At 41.9% G+C, this 19298-nt stretch overlaps 1 protein-coding gene across 4 annotated transcripts in view; it reads right to left on the bottom strand.

Moving 5' to 3' along the window:
- The window catches only part of CPSF3 (cleavage and polyadenylation specific factor 3), a 50243-nt gene that overhangs the window by 23156 nt on the left and 7789 nt on the right, over positions 1-19298 (bottom strand). For 3 of the 4 annotated variants that reach the window (XM_032172169.2, XM_032172171.2, XM_032172172.2), the window contains exons 5-11: positions 18072-18249; positions 16797-16886; positions 14387-14537; positions 9717-9892; positions 8402-8560; positions 6713-6859; positions 1594-1746 (exon numbers count right to left, since the gene is read on the bottom strand). In XM_032172169.2, the coding sequence (XP_032028060.1) occupies positions 1594-1746; positions 6713-6859; positions 8402-8560; positions 9717-9892; positions 14387-14537; positions 16797-16886; positions 18072-18249 (1054 nt within the window). The remainder of the gene's footprint in view (positions 1-1593; positions 1747-6712; positions 6860-8401; positions 8561-9716; positions 9893-14386; positions 14538-16796; positions 16887-18071; positions 18250-19298) is intronic. The other variant, XM_032172173.2, reaches the window with a different exon arrangement.

Here is a 19298-nt window from a genome sequence, read left to right as displayed (position 1 = left end):
AATTTTTAAAAAGTTTCTCTTAGAAGTATTTCTAAACGAGTTGTGATCAACAGAAGTAAAGATGCAGACTTCTGACAGCATCCCTCTAAAAAGCCAGCTCAGGCTTTCCTTAACTATTTCAACTTTAAATTCTGAAAATGTTACATTTCACTCTCAAAAATGATTAATTCTTTTTTTATTTTTTTGACAAGGTCTTGCTCTGTCACCCAGGCTGGAGTGCAGTGACAGGACAATGGCCCACTGTAGCCTCAACCTCTTGAGCTCAAACCATCCTCCCACCTCAGCCTCCCAGGTAGTTGGGACTACAGGAGCATGCCACTGCACCCAGCTAATTTTTGTATTTTTCGTAGAGACTGGGTTTCACCACGTTGCCCAGGCTGGTCTTGAACTCCTGAGCTAAAGCGATTCCCCTGACTCGGCCTCCCAAAGTCCTGGGATTACAGGAGTGAGCCACCGTGCCCAGCCTTGATTACTTCTTTTTTGTTTGTTTGTTTGTTTTGAGACAGTCTCACTGTCACTCAGGCTGGAGTGCAGTGGTGTGATCACAGCTCACCCCGCAACCTCCATCTCTCAGGTTCGATCTCGGCTCACTGCAACCTCCATCTCCTGGGTTCAAGGGATTCTCCCGCCTCAACCTCCCAAGTAGCTGAGATTACAGGCACCTGCAACCACACCCAGCTAATTTTTTTTAATTTTTTTTTTTTTTTTTTTTTTTTTTTTTTTTTTAGTAGAGCCAGGGTTTTACCATGGTGGCCAGGTTGGTCTCCAACTCCTGACCTCAAGTGATCCACACGCCTTGGCCTCCCAAAGTGCTGGGATTACAGGCGGGAACCACTGTGTCTGGCCGATTAATTTTTAAAAAGAAAATGTTTCATATATTCCATCATATCTACACAAACATACATGTTTAGAGATATGAGCCTATCTTTAGATTCTCAGGGAGAATGACAAGAGGTGGACACAAGGCTATACTGGCTACAGTAACAAACAGCAACAAACAGTTCTTTACTCTCAGATGTGGGTAGGAAAAGCAAGTGGGGATATGGATTAAAGAGCTATGAGATTCAGCTGCATTAAGATCTAATCTAGGCTGGGCACGGTGGCTCATGCCTGTAATCCCAGCACTTTGGGAGGCCGAGGTGGGTGGATCACGAGGTCAACAGATCAAGACCATCCTGGCCAACTTGGTGAAACCCCATCTCTACTAAAGATGCAAACATTAGCTGGGCATGGTGGCAGGCGCCTGTAATCCCAGCTACTCAGGAGGCTGAGGCAGGAGAATCGCTGGAACCCAGGAGGCGGAGGTTGCAGTGAGCTGAGATTGCACCATTGCACTCCAGCCTGGTGACAGAGCGAGACTCCATCTCACAAAAAAAAAAAAAAAAAAAATCTAATCTAGCTGAACATTTTCCACCTGAAGAAATGAATGGACAGAACCAAAAGAAGCCAAAAGGATAAGGATAAAATTCCTGTAGTATAACAAGTAGACAGAAATAAGCATATTCTTTTGACTAAAGATCTATTTTCTTAAGAAGTACGGTCTTTCCTGAAGAAAAAACATGGATCGGATAGACAGGAACCATAACCTTTTACCTTGGCTAGTTTTTCTCCTCTGAAGTTTAAGGTCACTGCTTCTGTATTCCGAGGATTATGAACCTCTATGTGAACTTCATCATTATCTTCATATTCTCGAATCAGTGCTGCTTTCAATCTGGCCATTTCGTTCTGTTCTCCATGGACTAAAATCTACATAGAATAAATGTTAAAATATAGGGAAACATAATTCAGATTAATCATGGTCCTTAGCTGAATTAAATATATGAAATAGAGACATACTTGGAAGTTATGAAACTTTACTACTTTTAAGGACTTCCAGCCGATTCAACTTGTATACACGTATTCATTCTGTTTGGTTTTAAAAGATCCTTATGTGGTACTATTTGAACAGAGTAAAGAAACTTCTTTTCTACTCCAGTCTTTGCCACTCATGAGATACACGCCTTTTCCATGTTTCACTGCTTCTATGTTCACAGTGGTAAAGGGCTGACTTCTGTAGTCTCTTCTAGTTTTCAATGCCTATGACTCTTGTACAAAACTATTGCTACCCTACTGTCTTAGAAAACACCCATACTTCTTTTTTTTCTTTTTGTGAGATGGAGTCTTGCTCTGTTGCCCAGGCTGGAGTGTAGTAGTGGCGTGATCTCAGCTCACTGCAGCCCCTACCTCCTGAGTTCAAGTGATTCTCCTGCCTGAGCCTCCCGAGTTGCTGGCACTATAGGTGCACGACACCATGCCTGGCTAATTTTTATATTTTTAGTAGAGACGGGGTTTTACCATGTTGGTCAGGCTGGTCTCGAAATCTTGACTTTGTGATCTGCCTGCCTCAGCCTCCCAAAGTTCTGGGATTACAGGTGTGAGCCACCGTGCCTGGCCTACCTCATATATTTATTTATTTTTGGAGATAGGCTCTCACTCTGTTGTCTATGCTGGAGTGCAGTGGTGTGATCATGGCTCACTACAGCCTCAACCTCCAGGGATCAACAGTCCTCCTGGCTCAGCCTCCCACGTAGCCAGGACCACATGCACAGGCCACCACCATGCCCGGTTAATATTTGTATTTTTTGTAGAGACAGGGTCTTGCATATTGCCCAAGGTGGTCTTGAACTCCTGGGCTCAAGTGATCTGCCCACCTTGGCCTCCCAAAGTGCTAGGATTATAGGCGTGAGCCACTGTGCCTATCCTAATAAAATATTTCAGAACCAAATGGAACATTTTATTACTTTATATATTTCTTTATTTAAAGACAGAGTCTTGCTCTCTTTCCCAGGGTGGAGTGCAGTGGCATAATCTTGGCTCACTGTGGCCTCAATCTCCCAGGCTTATGCAATCCTCCCACCTTAGCCACCCAGGTGGCTGGGACTACAGGCATGGGCCACCATGCTTGGCTAGTTTTATTTTATTCTTGTAGAGACAAGGTCTCACTATGTTGTCTAGGCTGGTCTCAAACTTCTGGGCAGTCCTCCAATCTCAGCCTTGCATAGTGGTGCGATTACAGGCATGAGCCACTGTGCCCAGCCCCAAATGGAATATTTTAGAGGGTATTTGCAACAGCAGCATTAGCTACCAGTCCCTTTCCATTCACTTTTGTAAATTCTGTCTTACAAGATAGATTGTTATTTTTTTGTTGGTTTAAGACAGTCTTACTCTGCTGCCCAGGCTGGAGTGCAGTGTCACGATCTTGGCTCACTGCAGCCTCTGCCTCCAGCGTTCAAAGGATTCTCGTGCCTCAGCCTCCAAGTAGCTGGGATTACAGGTGTGAACCACCACCTATCTAATTTTTATACTTTTAGTACAGATGGAGTTTCACCGTGTTGGCCAGGCTGGTCTTGAACTCCTGGCCTCAAGTGATCCACCCACCTCGGCCTCCCAAAGTGCTGGGATTGCAGGACTGAGCCACTGCACCCGGCCAAGATAGATTGTTCTTAGACTCTCACACGTGGTAGATGGCTTGTGGCTGGGCATGGCCAGCACCAGCATGTGGCAGGGGCTTACTGTTTGGTGGAGAAGGGCCTGGGCCTGGCTGCCTGAGCAGAATCCTGGTGCTGCTGCTTATTAGCTGTGTAACCTTGACCAAGTGATTTCACACCTCAGTTGTCTCATCTGCAGAACAGCTGTCAGTCATGAAGATTAAGCAAGTCAGTTCATATAAAACACATGTACAGTGCCTGGCACATGGTAAATAATCAATGTTAGCTAGTATTAATTACTAACACCAACCCTACTAGTATTGCAATTTTATCCTGCAGCTATACTTTTGCTGGAGCTGGTTACTACAGGAAAATGACCATGAAGTTCAACCCAGGAACTTAAACTGTCAGCAGAAGTAGAACCAGGAGAGTGACAGGATGAAATGGGGCTGAGGATGAGGTGGTGACACCACACAGAAAGAGCAATACGGCTTTTCCTCCCTGGCTTGGAAATCTGGGGGAATGTTCATGCACACATACAATAAGGAACACCTGGGAGGAGCCTACTCTGTGACTAAACCCTACACACCGTGATGCTATGGACAGGAGAGTGATTTGTGTCAACCAAATAATCTGCTCATTAAGGGCCAGTGGCAAATACCTGTGAGGCCTATCATGCTAGAAAGAACTCAAAAACAAACAAAAGACCGCATGAAAAGGTGCTCAACATCATTAGTCATCAGAGAAATGAAAATCAAAACCACAACAAGATACCACTTCACATTCGCTGAAAAGTGACACAACCCAAGTGTCCACCCACAGGTGAATGGATAAACAATATGTGGTCTACATACAATGGACCATGACTTCGGCATGAAGTGCTGATACGTGCCACAACACGAGGAACCCTGAAAACATCGTAGGCATTATGATTCCTCTTATACGAAATACCTGGAATAGTCAAATTCATAGAAACAGAAAGTAGATTCGAGATTACCAGGGTCAGGGGAAGGGAATGGGGAGTTACTGTGTAATGGTACAGTTTCTGCTTGGAGTGATAAAAAGCTGTGAAAATAGACAGTGGTGATGGTTGTACAACACCGTGAATATAATTAATGCCACTGGTTTGTACACTTAAAAATGGTTAAAACTGCAAATTTTATGTTAGATATTTTACCACAGTAAAATGTATTTAAAAAACAACAAGCAAGGCCAGGTGCAGTGGCTCATGCCTGTAATCCCAGCACTTTGGGAGGCCGAGGCGGGCGGATCACCTGAAGTCAGGAGTTTGAGACCAGCCTGGCCAACATGATAAAACCCTGTCTCTACTAAAAATACAAAAATTAGCTGGGCGTGGTGGCATCTGCCTGTAATCGCAGCTACCCGGAAGGCTGAGGCAGGAGAATCGCTTGAACCCGGAGGCAGAGGCTGCAGTGAGCCGAGATTGGCGCCATTGCACTCCAGCCTAGGCAACAGAGCAAGACTCCATCCAAAAAAAACAAAAAACAACAAGCAAACAAACAAAACTAACAAAAGGCCATTTCTTCTGCTTTCCAATACATTCGGAAAGGGCACTTCATCTATTTTTCTATGAACACATGCTTCATTAGTGTTCTTCTAACGGAAAATACACACTTTTTTCAGCTTACCCCTCCTTTCCAATTCCATCAAAATATCTAACTTATTTTTAATAAGTTACATCATACTTAAAAATATAAGTAAGTCGGCCGGGTGCAGTGGCTCACGCCTGTAATCCCAACACTTTGGGAAGCCGAGGCGGGTGTATCACGAGGTCAGGAGTTCAAGACCAGCCTGGCCAAGATGGTGAAACCCCATCTCTACTAAAAATACAAAAATTAGCCGGGCGTGATGGTGGGCACCTGTAATCCCAGCTACTCAGGAGGCAGAGGCAGAGAGCTGCTTGAACCTGGGAGGCGGAGGTTGCAGTCAGTCTGGGTGACAGAGCGAGACTCCGCCTCAAAAAAAAAAAAATTTATATATATATATATATATATATATATAAAATCAGCCAGGCGCAGTGGCTCATGCCTGTAATCCCAGCACTTTGGGAGCCAAGGCAGGCGGATTGCCTGAGGTCAGGAGTTCGAGACCAGTCTGGCAAACATGCTGAAACCCTTTTACTAAAAATACAAAAAAATTAGCCAGGTGTCGTGACGTGTGCCTGTAATCCCAGTTACTCGGGAGGCTGAGGTAGGGGAATTGCTTGAGTCAGGGAGATAGAGGCTGCAGCAAGCTGAGATCGCGCCACTGCACTCCAGCCTGGGCGACAGAGCGAGACTCCCGTCTCAAAAATAAATAAATAAATAAATAAGTCATATACGAATAAGGAGCTATATAGTATATTTCTTTTTTTTTCTTTTTTTTTTGAGACAGAGTCTTGTTCTGTCGCCCAGACTAGAGTGCAGTGGCATGATCTCGGCTCACTGCAAGCTCTGCCTCCCGGGTTCATGCCATTCTCCTGCCTCAGCCTCCCAAGTAGCTGGGACTACAGGTGCCTGCCGCCACGCCCGGCTAATTTTTGTATTTTCAGTAGAGATGGTGTTTCACCATGTTAGCCAGGATGGTCTCGATCTCCTGACCCCGTGATCCGCCCGCCTCAGCCTCCCAAAGTGCTGGGATTACAGATGTGAGCCACCGCACCCAGCCATGCTATATAGTATATTTCATATCTATTTTAATATTAAACTTATACTACTGTGTGACTTGTCTTTCTCCTCTCTCCAAATGATCTTTGTACTATTTCTTATTAGTAAGCATTTACTATGTGCCAGGCACCATATTAAGTGCTTTAGATATGTTCTCTCACTTCGTCCTTACAATAACCTTATGAGCTATTATTATTCCTATTTACAAATGAGGTACAGAGAGGTTAAGTAACTTGCCAAGGGTTACACAGTAAGTAAGAGATGGAGCTGGCATTCCAAATGAGCAGTCAAACTCCAAGCCTGGCTCTTAAATTATTGGAGAGGCAGCAGAAAATAATAGAAAAACATTAGGATTAGGGTTGGTAGGTCTGAGTAAGAGTCAGTTATGGAGAAAGGGTGCAGCTTGCTGAAATCAAACGGGAGTTGTAAAGGCCAAATCCGAGCGCATGTGAAAGGCTCTGCTCAGGGGGTGTCGCATTAGCAGGTGATGATGCTTGCTTTGTGAAATGCCTGCTGCACAGTTTCCTGGGTATGCACTTTTTTTCCCTTTAATACAATAAATCAAATTCATAGACTAACCACATGAGGCGGTTTCAAAGCACGAATAAATTCACTGGTTTGCTGGTAATCCGTGTGAGCTGAGAAAGAAATGTAATCAACAGACATTTTCAGTGGTAACTTCTGTCCAGACATAGTAGTGATTTCTTCAGGTTCAGACATGATGTGCTGCGGAAAATAAAGAAAAATAACAAAACAAACTACCCAGTTATAAACGTAAAGGTACATTTTCATTTTTTTCATGCAGTCGTAAACTCATGTTAAATTTAGGACCTTCAGCACAAAATCATTCTAATATAACTGACTCAGTAAATATCAAATACTCATGTTCTCAGTCAAGCAGACATTTAATGAGAAAAGTAAACAAATTAACTAAAACTCATCTATCTGGAGTGCTGGCAGTGAGAATCATAACTCTTATGCTTAGAAAGACAAACCTGTATTCCCAACTATTCTTGTGCTCTCCAAAGTCATTTCCCAGATATGTGGATGTATTTCTATTCTGAAAATCTTTGTTTCTTCAAATAGGGTCTCACTTTGTCACCCAGGCTGACATGCAGTGTGCGATCTCAGCTCACTGCAGCCTCAACCTCCTGGGTTCAAGCAATCCTCCTGCCTCAGTCTCCCAACTAGCTAGGACTACAGGCACATGCTACCATGCCTGGCTAATTTTTGTATTTTTTGTAGAGATGGGATTTCTCCATGTTGCCCAAGCTGGTCTCGAACTCCTGAGCTCAAGTAATCCACCTGCCATGGCCTCCCAAAGTGCTAGGATTACAGGTGTAAGCCACCGTGCCAGGACTGGAAATCTATTTTTATTTTATTTCATTTTTTGGGAGATGGAGTCTTGCTCTGTCATCCAGGTTGGAGTGCAGTGGCGCCAATCTTGGCTCACTGCAACCTCTGCCTCCAGTTTCAAGCAATTCTCCCTGCCTCAGCCTCCCGAGTAGCTGGGATTACAGGCACACGCCACCAGGCCCGGCTAATTTTTTGTATTTTTAGTAGACACAGGGTTTCACCATGTTGGCCAGGCTGGTCTCGAACTCCTGACCTCAGGTGATCTGCCTGCCTTAGCCTCCCAAAGTACTGGGATTATAGGTGTGAGCCACTGCACCCAGCCTGGAAATCTATTTTAAATACAACATTGTCAGTAAAGAACTTTATAGAATAAGGTAAAGTAATAAAGATTATCAAAATAAAGAATCATATCATGTTTTTAAAAATAAGAGGATGAGAATGTGATGCCTGGATGCTCAGAAACAGCCTCTCAAGTTCTGCATATATTTTCTACAATTTCTACATCCCTAAGAGCTGAAAATCAATGTTTCATTACAGTAGAAGGTGGTCAACCCAAACACATTCTACAGCTTTTTAAGATCATATGTATTAGTACACCTCTTCATGAGAGGAGGGAGGGTATTCACGTGTTTGTCTCAAACAGGTTCCTGTCCATTCTTCTCTACTTGCAACCAGATGAGCACTTCACAAACTTTAATGCGTACATCAATCACCTGGGACCTCATTATGCCATTCAGTGTCTGCATAATTCCACATCCCACGCACATCTCTAGCTACCTATTCTCATCCTCATTTTTAAAAATCAAAACTTGTATTATTTAAAGAACTACTTCAGTGCAAAAACCTGTGAGGACCCTGCCACCTCCGTAATTCTGATTAGGAATAACACAATAGCCTATGACTATAACTGACCTTGGCAAGTGTCCCTTCTACACAGTATCCTGCTATAATGACACCGTTCCTCTTATCAGTACACCAGCTTTCAAATAACTCTCTGGATAAGCCACTTTGCATCATGCCTGGGGAGGCCATTACAACACTGGGACCAATGTCATCAAAATGATCCATGCTCTAAGAGAAAACAGAATGGGAAAAGTATGTTAGCTACCAGCTGCTGACAAAGCATTCTTTCTTTTTAAAGAATAACAAAAGGCTAAGAGATTAATCACACCACTGAAAGGGCCGTCACAAGATCTGTAAACATTTTAAGTTCAGTTGCCGAATTCCTAACTAGTTTAGGCTAGGAATGGTAGAAAAACCAAGTAATAAAAAGCGGTAAGTTCACCCCGATCTTCAAAACCTTCTATTGGTAGCTAGAGGGCCATCAGAACCATCAGGACCATCTTCAGCGCCTAGCAGGCCGGCAGAAAAGTAAAAGGAAGAGTCAAATGGGTCTTGATCTACCCAAGACACAACTCTGAAAAAATATTCCCAAAGACTCACAATGGCTTTGCATGCTCCATGAATATTTTGAGCTGGCCTGGAAATCAAAAGGTTTAACATTGTTCCAGGGAGAACTTGTCTATAATCCTTAAGCAGTTAACTTAAAATATATACTTTATGAACAAAGCCAATTTACAACCGGAAGACCACTTTTAAATTATGTCGGATTATCAATTATTTTATTATGATTCAAGCATCAATTGAGTTAAACAGTATTTTTTAAATTAAATAAAATCAGATTTTATTGAATGCTTCCAGAAAAGTATATAAAAATTTTCATATATAGAATTTGCAGCACTAATCAAAAAGATGATTTGGTTTGAGAGAGAAGAGAAACTTAAATACATAATACAAGATACTTTTCTCTTCAGAACTTTTTATTCCTACGGCAAAAGAGGTAAGTATTATAAATACTGAGAACGCATGGCTACTTGAGGCAAGTGGCAAAATCTGTTGAAGCAGAAAAAGAATGTCAGCTGCTGAAGTTTTGATTTCCTGCAGAAAAACGACACCTGCTAGAGAAGAAGTAAGACTCCAGCAAGAGGAATTCAGCCAGAGTCACTGACATGCACGGCCTACGATTTTTATTTTATTTTGATAGAGACAGGGTCTCACTATCTTGCCCAGGCCGGTCTCAAACTCCTGAGCTCTAGTGATCGTCCTTCCCGGGACTCCCAAAGTGCTAAAATGACAGCCGTGAGCCATCAGTCAAGGCCTCGTACCTCCTACTACTAATGACTGCTTTGGTTTTATCCATCCTTGTCTTTCTTCCACAAGCACTCACCTTGAGGTTACTAATGTGTTTGAAAACAAAGGGATTATTGATGTTGATCTGTTTGCGGATTTTGTCATTCATGGCATTTACATATGTCTGGTACACTGCCATACACTTCTTGGCCAAAGATGATGCATAGTATATTGGAATGTCATGTAGTTCTGGGTGATTCTGCCAGTACTCATCTAGAGAGATTTTGTAAGAAACATCACTTTGTTAGATGGTGTAAATAGTTCAAATAATAAATGATACACATAGAAACAAGAAATAATACACACACAACCAAGAAATAAAGCACACAACTATATTTTAAAGAGTTTAAGCAAAATTATCCTGGTTGTAACTAACTTAAATTTACAAAACCCAAACTTATTTCTACATAGTGTATGACCTAAAAAGAATGCTATGATCATAGTCCAAAGATGTGGAGGCTTTTAAACATGACTCAGTATAAGTTTACACTGAAGTCTATAACTTCTTACCATAATGAGACACTAAATAATACATTTTTATTTAAATGTATTAGAAAAATGTATTAGAAAAAACTCTGTGATGGTTTTAAAAATGTATTATTAATATTTCAAACAGATTTATTGAGTGCTAATTACAAAAGAGAATTGCCAAGAGTTAACCGATTTTGAACACTTAAAGAAAAAGTATAGTCATATTACGCTATTATTGTTTTTTTTGTTTTTGTTTGTGTTTTACACCCAGGCTGTCGACTAGTCTTGAGGGTAGTGGTGTGATCATGGCTTAGGGCAGCGTCAACCTCTTAGGTTCAAGTGATCCTTCCACCTCAGCCTTCTGAGTAGCTGTGACTACAGGAGTGTGCTACCACACTCGGCTAATTTTTTTTTTTTTTTTTTTTTCGAGACTGGGTCTCATTGTGTTGCCCAGGCTGGTCTCAAACTCTGGACTTAAGTGATCCTCCTGCCCAGCCTCCCAAAGTGCTGGGATTACAGGCACGAGTCACCACACTCAGCCATGCTTGTATTTTTAAAAACCTACTAACCAGTTTCTGATAATTAAAGAAAGCAGTGGGTAATATGCCGTCAAAAGACTTACGTTAAGGGAAAGGCCCTCATTAAATCCCAAAATTTTATCAGGGTAGTATGGCGACACGCTTTATTCTAATAGGTGCCTCTGCAGTTTGAAAATGTATTATATGCCTATAATATAATTTACATCTATAATTTCTTTTTTTTTTTTTTGAGACGGAGTCTCACTCTGTCGCCCAGGCTGGAGTGCAGTGGCACGATCTCCGCTCACTGCAAGTTCCGCCTCCTGGGTTCACACACACCATTCTCCTGCCTCAGCCTCCCGAGTAGCTGGGACTACAGGTGCCTGCCACCACGCCCAGCTAATTTTTTGTATTTTTAGTAGAGACAGGGTTTCACCAATTTACATCTATAATTTCTAATTTTCAAAACAACTTACAAAGACTTAATCACCATCTTAACTAGCAAACTAAGGGTAAAAAAAAAAGGCTGAATATTGTGTGAATGTTATTCTTCCATTTGATGTATCAATGATAATTCTATATGAGGACAAAGACTTTCTGTCACATGCATTACAAATTTCCTGCTTTGTCTTCTAGTTTATCCCATTCATGATTTGTTTATTACTCTTATGATTTCTTAGATACCCTAAAGCGGACTACATCCCACAATCGCGCCACCATTTCTTGTTTTGTTGTGCGTGTTTTTATGAATAAATTTTGAATATTGAAAAAAGTTAAATAATTTGCCTAAGGTCATATGGCTCTAGCCATATGATAGATTTGATCTGAAACACAGATAAGATTTGAAAGCAGCTGTCCTTTCTATTATACTATATTACAAGGGAGAATTTAAGGAAAAAGGGCAACCAGTTGCAAAGAGCAGATGGTAGAACTGCCAGATAAAAATATCAAATACTCAGTTAAACTTGAATTTTAGGTGAACAACAAAAGATTTTTAGTATAAGAATATATACTAACGAGACCAGCCTGGCCAATGTGGTGAAACCTCGTCTCTACTAAAAACACAAAAATTAGCCGGGCATGGTGGCGTGTGCCTGTGATCCCAGTTACTTGGGAGGCTGAGGCAGGAGAATAGCTTGAACCCGGGAGGCGGAGGTTGTGGTGAGCCGAGATCGCACCAAGCCGAGATAGCGCCACCACACTCCAGCCTGGGTGACAGGGTGAGACTGTCTCAAAAAAAAAAAAAAAAAAAAAAAAAGAATATATATTAAATATTTGGTACACTTATACTAAAACATTATTCATTATTTATCTGAACCTAAAATTTAATGAGTTGTCCTCTAGTTTTATTTGCTAAATCTGGCAACCCAATTTGATGATGGCAACACTGTTTCAACTTCCTAACTTTTCTGCTCTTCATCTTACTAGTTACGAAGACTGATTTCAAGACTTCTGGCCGGGCGCAGTGGCTCACGCCCGTAATCCCAGCACTTTGGGAGGCCGAGGCGGGCAGATCACGAGGTCAGGAGATCGAGACCATCCTGGCTAACACGGTGAAACCCCATATCTACTAAAAATACAAAAAATTAGCCGGGCGTGGTGGCGGGCGCCTGTAGTCCCAGCTACTCCGGAGGCTGAGGCAGGAGAATGGCGTGAACCCCGGGAGGCGGAGCCTGCAGTGAGCCGAGATCGTGCCACTGCACTCCAGCCTGGGCGACAGCGAGACTCTGTCTCAAAAAAAAAAAAAAAAAAAAAAAAGACTTCTAAGGATGAATTTGACTTGCAGTTAGGAAGGAGGACCAATCAAGATCAAAAGACTGAATTAGATTCGGATTTGGGAAATTCAGCTTCTAGAAGTCCTATATGTTACAGATTTGCTTTTCATCTGGAGTCATTTCTTCCAACTTTCCTTCTGTTTTCCTTTTCAGTGTGACAGGGGTACTATTTTTTCTCCTCACCAAGATGGCAGAACAGAGGAAGAGCTAAGATGCAAGTGTTTCTAGTGTTTCACACAGAGGTGACACACATGCAAAGCACGCATTTTATTATTTGCTTTTTTTTGAGACAGGGTCTCATTCTGTCGCCCAGGCTGGAGTGCAGTGGCACAATCTCGGCTCACTGCAACCTCTGCCTCCCCGGCTCAAGTGGTCCTCCCACCTCAGCCTCCCAGGTAGCTGGGACAACAGGCGTGCACCACCACATCCAGCTAATTCTTTGTATTTTTTGTAGAGACAGGGTCTTGCCTTGTTGCCCAGGCTGGTCTTAAATTCCTGGGCTCAAGTGATCTTCTGCCCTTAGCCTCTCAAGGTGCTGGAATTAGGGATTACAGGCGTGAGCCGCTATGCCTGGCTGTAAAGCACCTTCTTTTATTCTTTAATAAGAGTGCTTTTCCCAAATAGAATCACAGAATGTGAGGTAGAAGGGATCATGAAGTACAAATGTATGCTAAAAAGTAACAACCATTGTTCCTCTTATTACAAAAAGTTATACATGTTCACTGAAGTACTTGTAAAATGGAGAAAAGCAGAAAACACAAAATATCATCCATATTCTCACTATCCAGATTTAGTAGCTTTTCGGTCATTTGTGTGTGCATTTTTTACTTAACTAGGATCAGAGTACATATAGCTTTTTTGTTGTTTTTTGTTTTTTTTTGAGACAGAGTCTCACTGTGTCACCCAGGCTGGAGTGCAGTGGTGCAATCTCAGCTCACTGCAACCTCTGCCTCCCAGGCTCAAGCAATTCTCATGCCTCAGCCTCCAGAAAAGCTGGGACTACAGGTGTGCGCCACTACTCTGGCTCATTTTTCTATTTTTGGTACAGACAAGGTTTCACCATGATGGCCAGGCTGGTCTTGAACTCCTGGCCTCAAGTCATCTGCCCACCTCAGCATCCCTAAGTACTAGGATTATAGGTGTGAGCCACCATGCCCGGTCCAGAGTACATATGGTTTTGAACTCTACTTTTTTGGTTGGCTTAATATATTATGTGAAAGTATGTAATTACTCATCTGCAACACAATTTTTTCCTACAATGTTATATTTACTGACATATTTCTTTGAAAATACTAAAATGATGAATACCTTTCTTGACAAAATTTTCTGTACATCTCATTTACTTCCCAGAAGCGGAACTGCTGGCCAAAGGGTACATATATTTTAAGACTTCTGATGGCAACCGGAAGGGGACGCCAGTTCACATTCCCAACAGCAGTGCATGAGAGTTGCTGTTTTCCCGGGCTATTCCTAGATCCAAATCTCTTATTATTATTATTATTATTATTACTATTTTATTACTTTTTTTTTTGAGACGGAGTCTCGCTCTGTTGCCCAGGCTAGAGCACAGTGGCGCCATCTCGGCTCACTGCAAGCTCCGCCTCCTGGGTTCACACCATTCTCCTGCCTCAGCCTCCAGAGTAGCTGGGACTACAGGCGCCCGCCACCACGCCCAGCTAATTTTTTGTATTTTCAGTAGAGACGGGGTTTCACCATCTTGGTCAGGCTGGCCTTGAACTCCTGATCTCGTGATCTACCCACCTCAGCCTCCCAAAGTGCTGGGATTACAGGCGTGAGCCACTGCTCCCGGCCCCAAATCTCTATTTTTAAATGAAGAAAACTGGAGTCCAGAACAGTGGAATGACTCATCCAAGACCACATTATTATCTTGATAAAAATGACAAGATTTTGATCATCTCCTAAATAGAAAGGAAATGGCATACCCAGAATCAAGAGCAGCTCCTGTGCCCTTCCAAGAGCAAAGACAGGAATGAGACCCCTGCCTCCTCTGTTTACAATATCGTGGACAGTGTTACAGAATCTTGCTTCTCGCTCTTCACGTTTCTCATGGATATGGGTCCCATAAGTAGATTCCTAAATAATACATTAGACGTGTGAGACTAAGACCGATGATCCCCAAAGAATTCAAAAGTTAAACATCAATGAAATGCTGAGGGGCTAAACAATTCACTTCTCCATTAGCATGTCATTTACTCAAACGTGTTGTCATAATAGTAACTGGGAAGAGCAGGCAAGAATGCTAGAATTCAGGCCCAGCGCGGTGGCTCACACCTGTAATCCCAGCACTTTGGGAAGCCAAGGTGGGTGGATCACCTGAGGTCAGCAGATTGAGACCAGCCTGGCCAACATGGTGAAACCCTGTCTCTAATAAAAATACAAAAATTAGCTGGGCATGGTGGTGAGCATCTGTAATCCCAGCTATTCTGGAGGCTGAGGCAGGAGAACTGCTTGAACCCAGGAGGAGGAGGTTGCAGTGAGCCGAGATCGCACCATTGCACTCCAGCCTGGGCGACAGAGCGAGACTCCATCTCAAAAAAATAAAATTTAACAACAACAACAACAACAAAAGGCTGGGCATGGTGGCACATGCCTGTAATCCCAGCATTTTGGGAGGCTGAGGTGGGTGGATCACCTGAGGTCAGGAGTCCAGCCTGACCAACATGATGAAACCCTGTCTCTACTAAAAATACAAAAATTAGCTGGGCATGGTGGCGCACGCCTTGTAATCCCAGCTAGTCAGGAGGCTGAAGCAGGAGAATCACTTGAACCTGGGAGGCAGAGGTTGTGGTGACCCAAGATGGTGTCACTGCAGTCACTCACTCCAAAGTGAGACTCCATCTCAAAAAAAAAAAAAGCTAGAATTCAAATCTAAGAACCTTTTATAAAATGGAATCAGGAAATACTCCAAAACTGTATCTTCTTCCCATGTCCTTTTTTAACCATTTTGCTTTCCATTAGGAAGAAAAAGGTTATTTCTCCCACCTCTGATAAGTCAAAGCTTTTAAAATAGAAACAGATGTTGTTTCTTATACTTCTGTTTAAGAATATCCTTAAACTCTTACTAGGTGTGGTCCACTGACCAGAAGATTGACATCCCTTGGGAGCTTATCAGAAGCGCAAAATCTCAGACCCCAGCCCAGACATACTGAATCAGAAGTTGTATCTTAGCAATATCATCAGATGATTATAAGCATATTAAAATTTGAAGCACTGCTCTAAAGTATGGTACTATGAAAATAGCTACTTTTTCTGAGGGTTCAAAAAATAAATCTTCCCTTAAATTAAGTTTATATGCTGGGCATACCATGAGCAGAGTCCAATCTAATCTGCTCACATGTTGCTTATGGACAGCAGTATGTACTGGCCCACATGCCCGGGCAGCTGGGGAATGTGGTAGGCGGTGGAGGAGAAACAGACAGCTCTTCCTCCTTGAACCACATACACCTGATGTTCTTATATATACCAAAAGCTTGCAAGATTTCTCTCCCAGCCCGACTCTACAGTCAGCAACACACATCCCAAGCTGCCCCCAAAGAGCTTCTGTACACAGTTCATTTTTTTTGCTCCCCTGGGACTTGCAACCTAGTAGGCAGACAGGACACACAAAGATAAACAAAACGATAAGTTAGCATGGACTAAGGGCCTGAGGACTAATGGCCTGAGGACAGTCACCATGGCAAAGGCAGTGAGGTCACGCCATTTCTAAAATGACCCGTAAGATGTTCTTCTACATATTCTCATCTAGAAAAATATATTTAGAAGACAGGGAGAGGGCATAACCAGTAAAAATGATCCTGCCCAGAGACAGCCTGGCGTCTCTGATATTAGACTAGAGTTAATGCATTTAACAGCAAGAAAAGTGAAGCTGCACTACAAAAAGAAGCACCTGCCCCAATTTTTTTTTTTTTGAGACTGAGTCTTGCTTTGTAGCCCAGGCTCAAGTGCAGCAGCGTGATCTTGGCTCACTGCAACCTCCACCTTCTGGGTTCAAGTGATTCTTGTGCCTCAGCCTCCCCAGTACCTGGGACTACAGGCGTGCACCACCACACCTAGCTACTTTTTGTATTTTTTTTTAGTAGAGATGGGATTTCACTGTGTTGGCCAAGCTGGTTTCTAACTCCTGGCCCTAAGTGATCTGCCCGCCTCAGCCTCCCAAAGCACTAGGATTACAGGTGTGAGCCACCGTGCCCAGCCACCAGTTTTCTTATATTTTAAAAAAGATAAGTTTATATCCAATAACATGTTATGAAAGTGAGATCGCAATATTATTTTCCAAAAGAAAAAAAATCTGCTTACATTACATTGATTACAATATAGTATATTAATACTTACAATGATAAGAATATCAGGCTTAATATTAGGAATTTCAGCTGCCATTAAGTGCCTATCTTCTTGTCTTGAGAAATCACCAGTGTACAAAAGCTGTGAAAAAGATAAAACTAGAAAGTTAGGATTTAGGGAAGGCTTCATTTTGCTAGTGAATAGATTAAACTCATGAAATCCAAAAGTGAAGTTACAGTTTTTAAGTCTAAAACTGATGAAATTTACATGCAGTGCTTGTGTCCAATTCAAAATGTGCAGTTTGGTCAGTAAACGGTTCAGTGCTTCAATTATTTTCTCTAGTAAATGGGAATAATCTATTCCCAGTATCATCTCACAAAGATAACCTATATAACATTAATCCACTTGAGAAGTGCTCGGAACTTCTTAGAGAAAAAGGGCATGCTGACAAGGAAAGGAGTACACTGAGGTACATGGTCTAAAACTGGAGATAAAATCATAAGAGGGTCTGCATCAAATTCCAAGAGAATTCACATCTGCATTTATGCTACTTATTTTTTGTGCCCCAGAGCAAACTGCAAGAATAAATGATTTAGTGATATAATTTACAATTCAATGTCTAAAAGTTCCAAATGTATAAGCGCTGTGAAAAATTTAGGACGTTACACTAGAGCATTGGTTCTCAACTCTGGCTGACATTAGAATCACCTAGAAAACTCGAAAAGGAAAAGGCCAAGCTACACCTCCAGATTTTGATTCAACAGTTATTTTTCAACAGCTCCCTAAGTGATTCTTATGTGCAGCCAGAGTTCAAAGCTGCTGCTCTAGAGTCTAGAAACCTAGCAGTCCACCCACGTTTTCAGAAGTTCAAGGGTTCCCCAAAGATCTTTCCTAATTAACCCCTTTCACTCTTGCAGTCCACCTTGCTTAGGGGTTTATCTGTGAATCCTAAGACATCATGGGGACATGAATATCAAATTGTGTTTTAATTTTAAACGAATGCAGCCACAAAGACACCCCTTCCCTAACCAGTTTTCTAAAGGAAACTGAATCCTATGGTGTCAGGGAATTACTTTTTGAGATGTTTATTTTATTCTTTTCTCAGTCTTTAAAGAAATTTTTTTTCTCAGTCTTGATAAAGTATTGTAATGGAGGTAGGAACTACAATATTTAAAAGGAAAGAATGTTAACTGTATTTTTATCTTATGTTTCCGTGTTCTGACACTTTGCAAGTCTTAGGGAATTTTTTTTTTTTAATACTACTTTGGTGGCACAAAGCTCTGCACTGATTTCTCTGGGGAGAAAAGCACCAGAGCCAGAGGGTACCTTCACGCCTGCGATCTCAATCATGAACATGGCGGCTCCCAGGACGTGGCCTGCATGGTAACACCAAAACTTGATTCCAGCAACTTCCTTAACTTCGTGAAAGTTGATAGTTTCAATTTTGTCCATGCTTTCTTCCAAATCTGTCTCAGTATACAGCATGTCGTCCGCTGATATGTTACTAAATTTTGAAAGATGTCAGCAAAAACAATTAAGTCAGATTTTTAAAAAAGCCTTTGAACACAAAGAAATTGTGGATAACATATCCATGAAGATATTTCTTTAAAATATACTGTATGTATTATGCTATTTAAAATTTTTCAGATATTTCGTGTATTTTTTTTTTACGCTATTGTGCGTATAGCTACAAAACTTGATTTTAAACAAACCACACAGGAAATTAAAACTCTGAGCTCAAAGCACTCTCAATTTTCAGTAATACATACAGTAAATTAAGACAAAATACTCTTTAGGATAGTATTTCTCAAACTTTTTTCCCACCCCAACGCTCCTGAAAGATATAACACACTCACATACATTGAACCATGCCAGATATTTCTCACATTAGGATGAGAAAAGATTTTTCTACAAAGTCTAGCACAACCTTTCTCCTGAAAATTATGTTAATGTACTTATAAAAAAGCAAGAGAGAATAGTGGTTAAGGACACTGACTCTGGAGCCAGATTGTTTGGGTTCAAATCCTTGCTCTGTCTCTTACTGTGACGATTTTAGGCAAATAACCTAACCTCGCTGTGCCTCAGTTTCATCATCTATAAAATGGAATTTATAACAGAACCTACATCATGAGTTGGTGTGAAGATTAAATATATTTATCTCCCAGCTGAGTGCAGTGGCTCACGCCTATAATCCCAGCACTCTGGGAGGCCAAGGCAGACGGATCACTTGAGGTCAGGAGTTCAAGACCAGGCTGGCCAACATGGTAAAACCCCATCTCTACTAAAAATACAAAAATTAGCCAGGCATGGTGGCGTGCACTGCGTGCCTGTAATCCTAGCTACTGGGGAGGCTGAGGCATGAGAATTGCCTGAACCCAAGAGCGGAGGTTGCAGTGAGCCGAGATAGCACCACTGCACTCCAGCCTGGTCAATAGCGCAAGACTCCACCTCAAAAAAAAAAAAAAAAAATTATGTGTGTGTGTATATATATTGTGTGTGTTAAGTTAATATACATTAGGAATTTAGGATTGGGCCTAACATGTGGTAAGCATT

This window comes from Hylobates moloch, unplaced genomic scaffold (assembly GCF_009828535.3).
Source record: "Hylobates moloch isolate HMO894 unplaced genomic scaffold, HMol_V3 SCAFFOLD_13, whole genome shotgun sequence".
NCBI lineage: Eukaryota > Metazoa > Chordata > Mammalia > Primates > Hylobatidae > Hylobates > Hylobates moloch.
The sequence above is the reverse complement of the archived record's forward strand: the minus strand, read 5'-3'. Positions and strand labels throughout refer to the sequence as shown.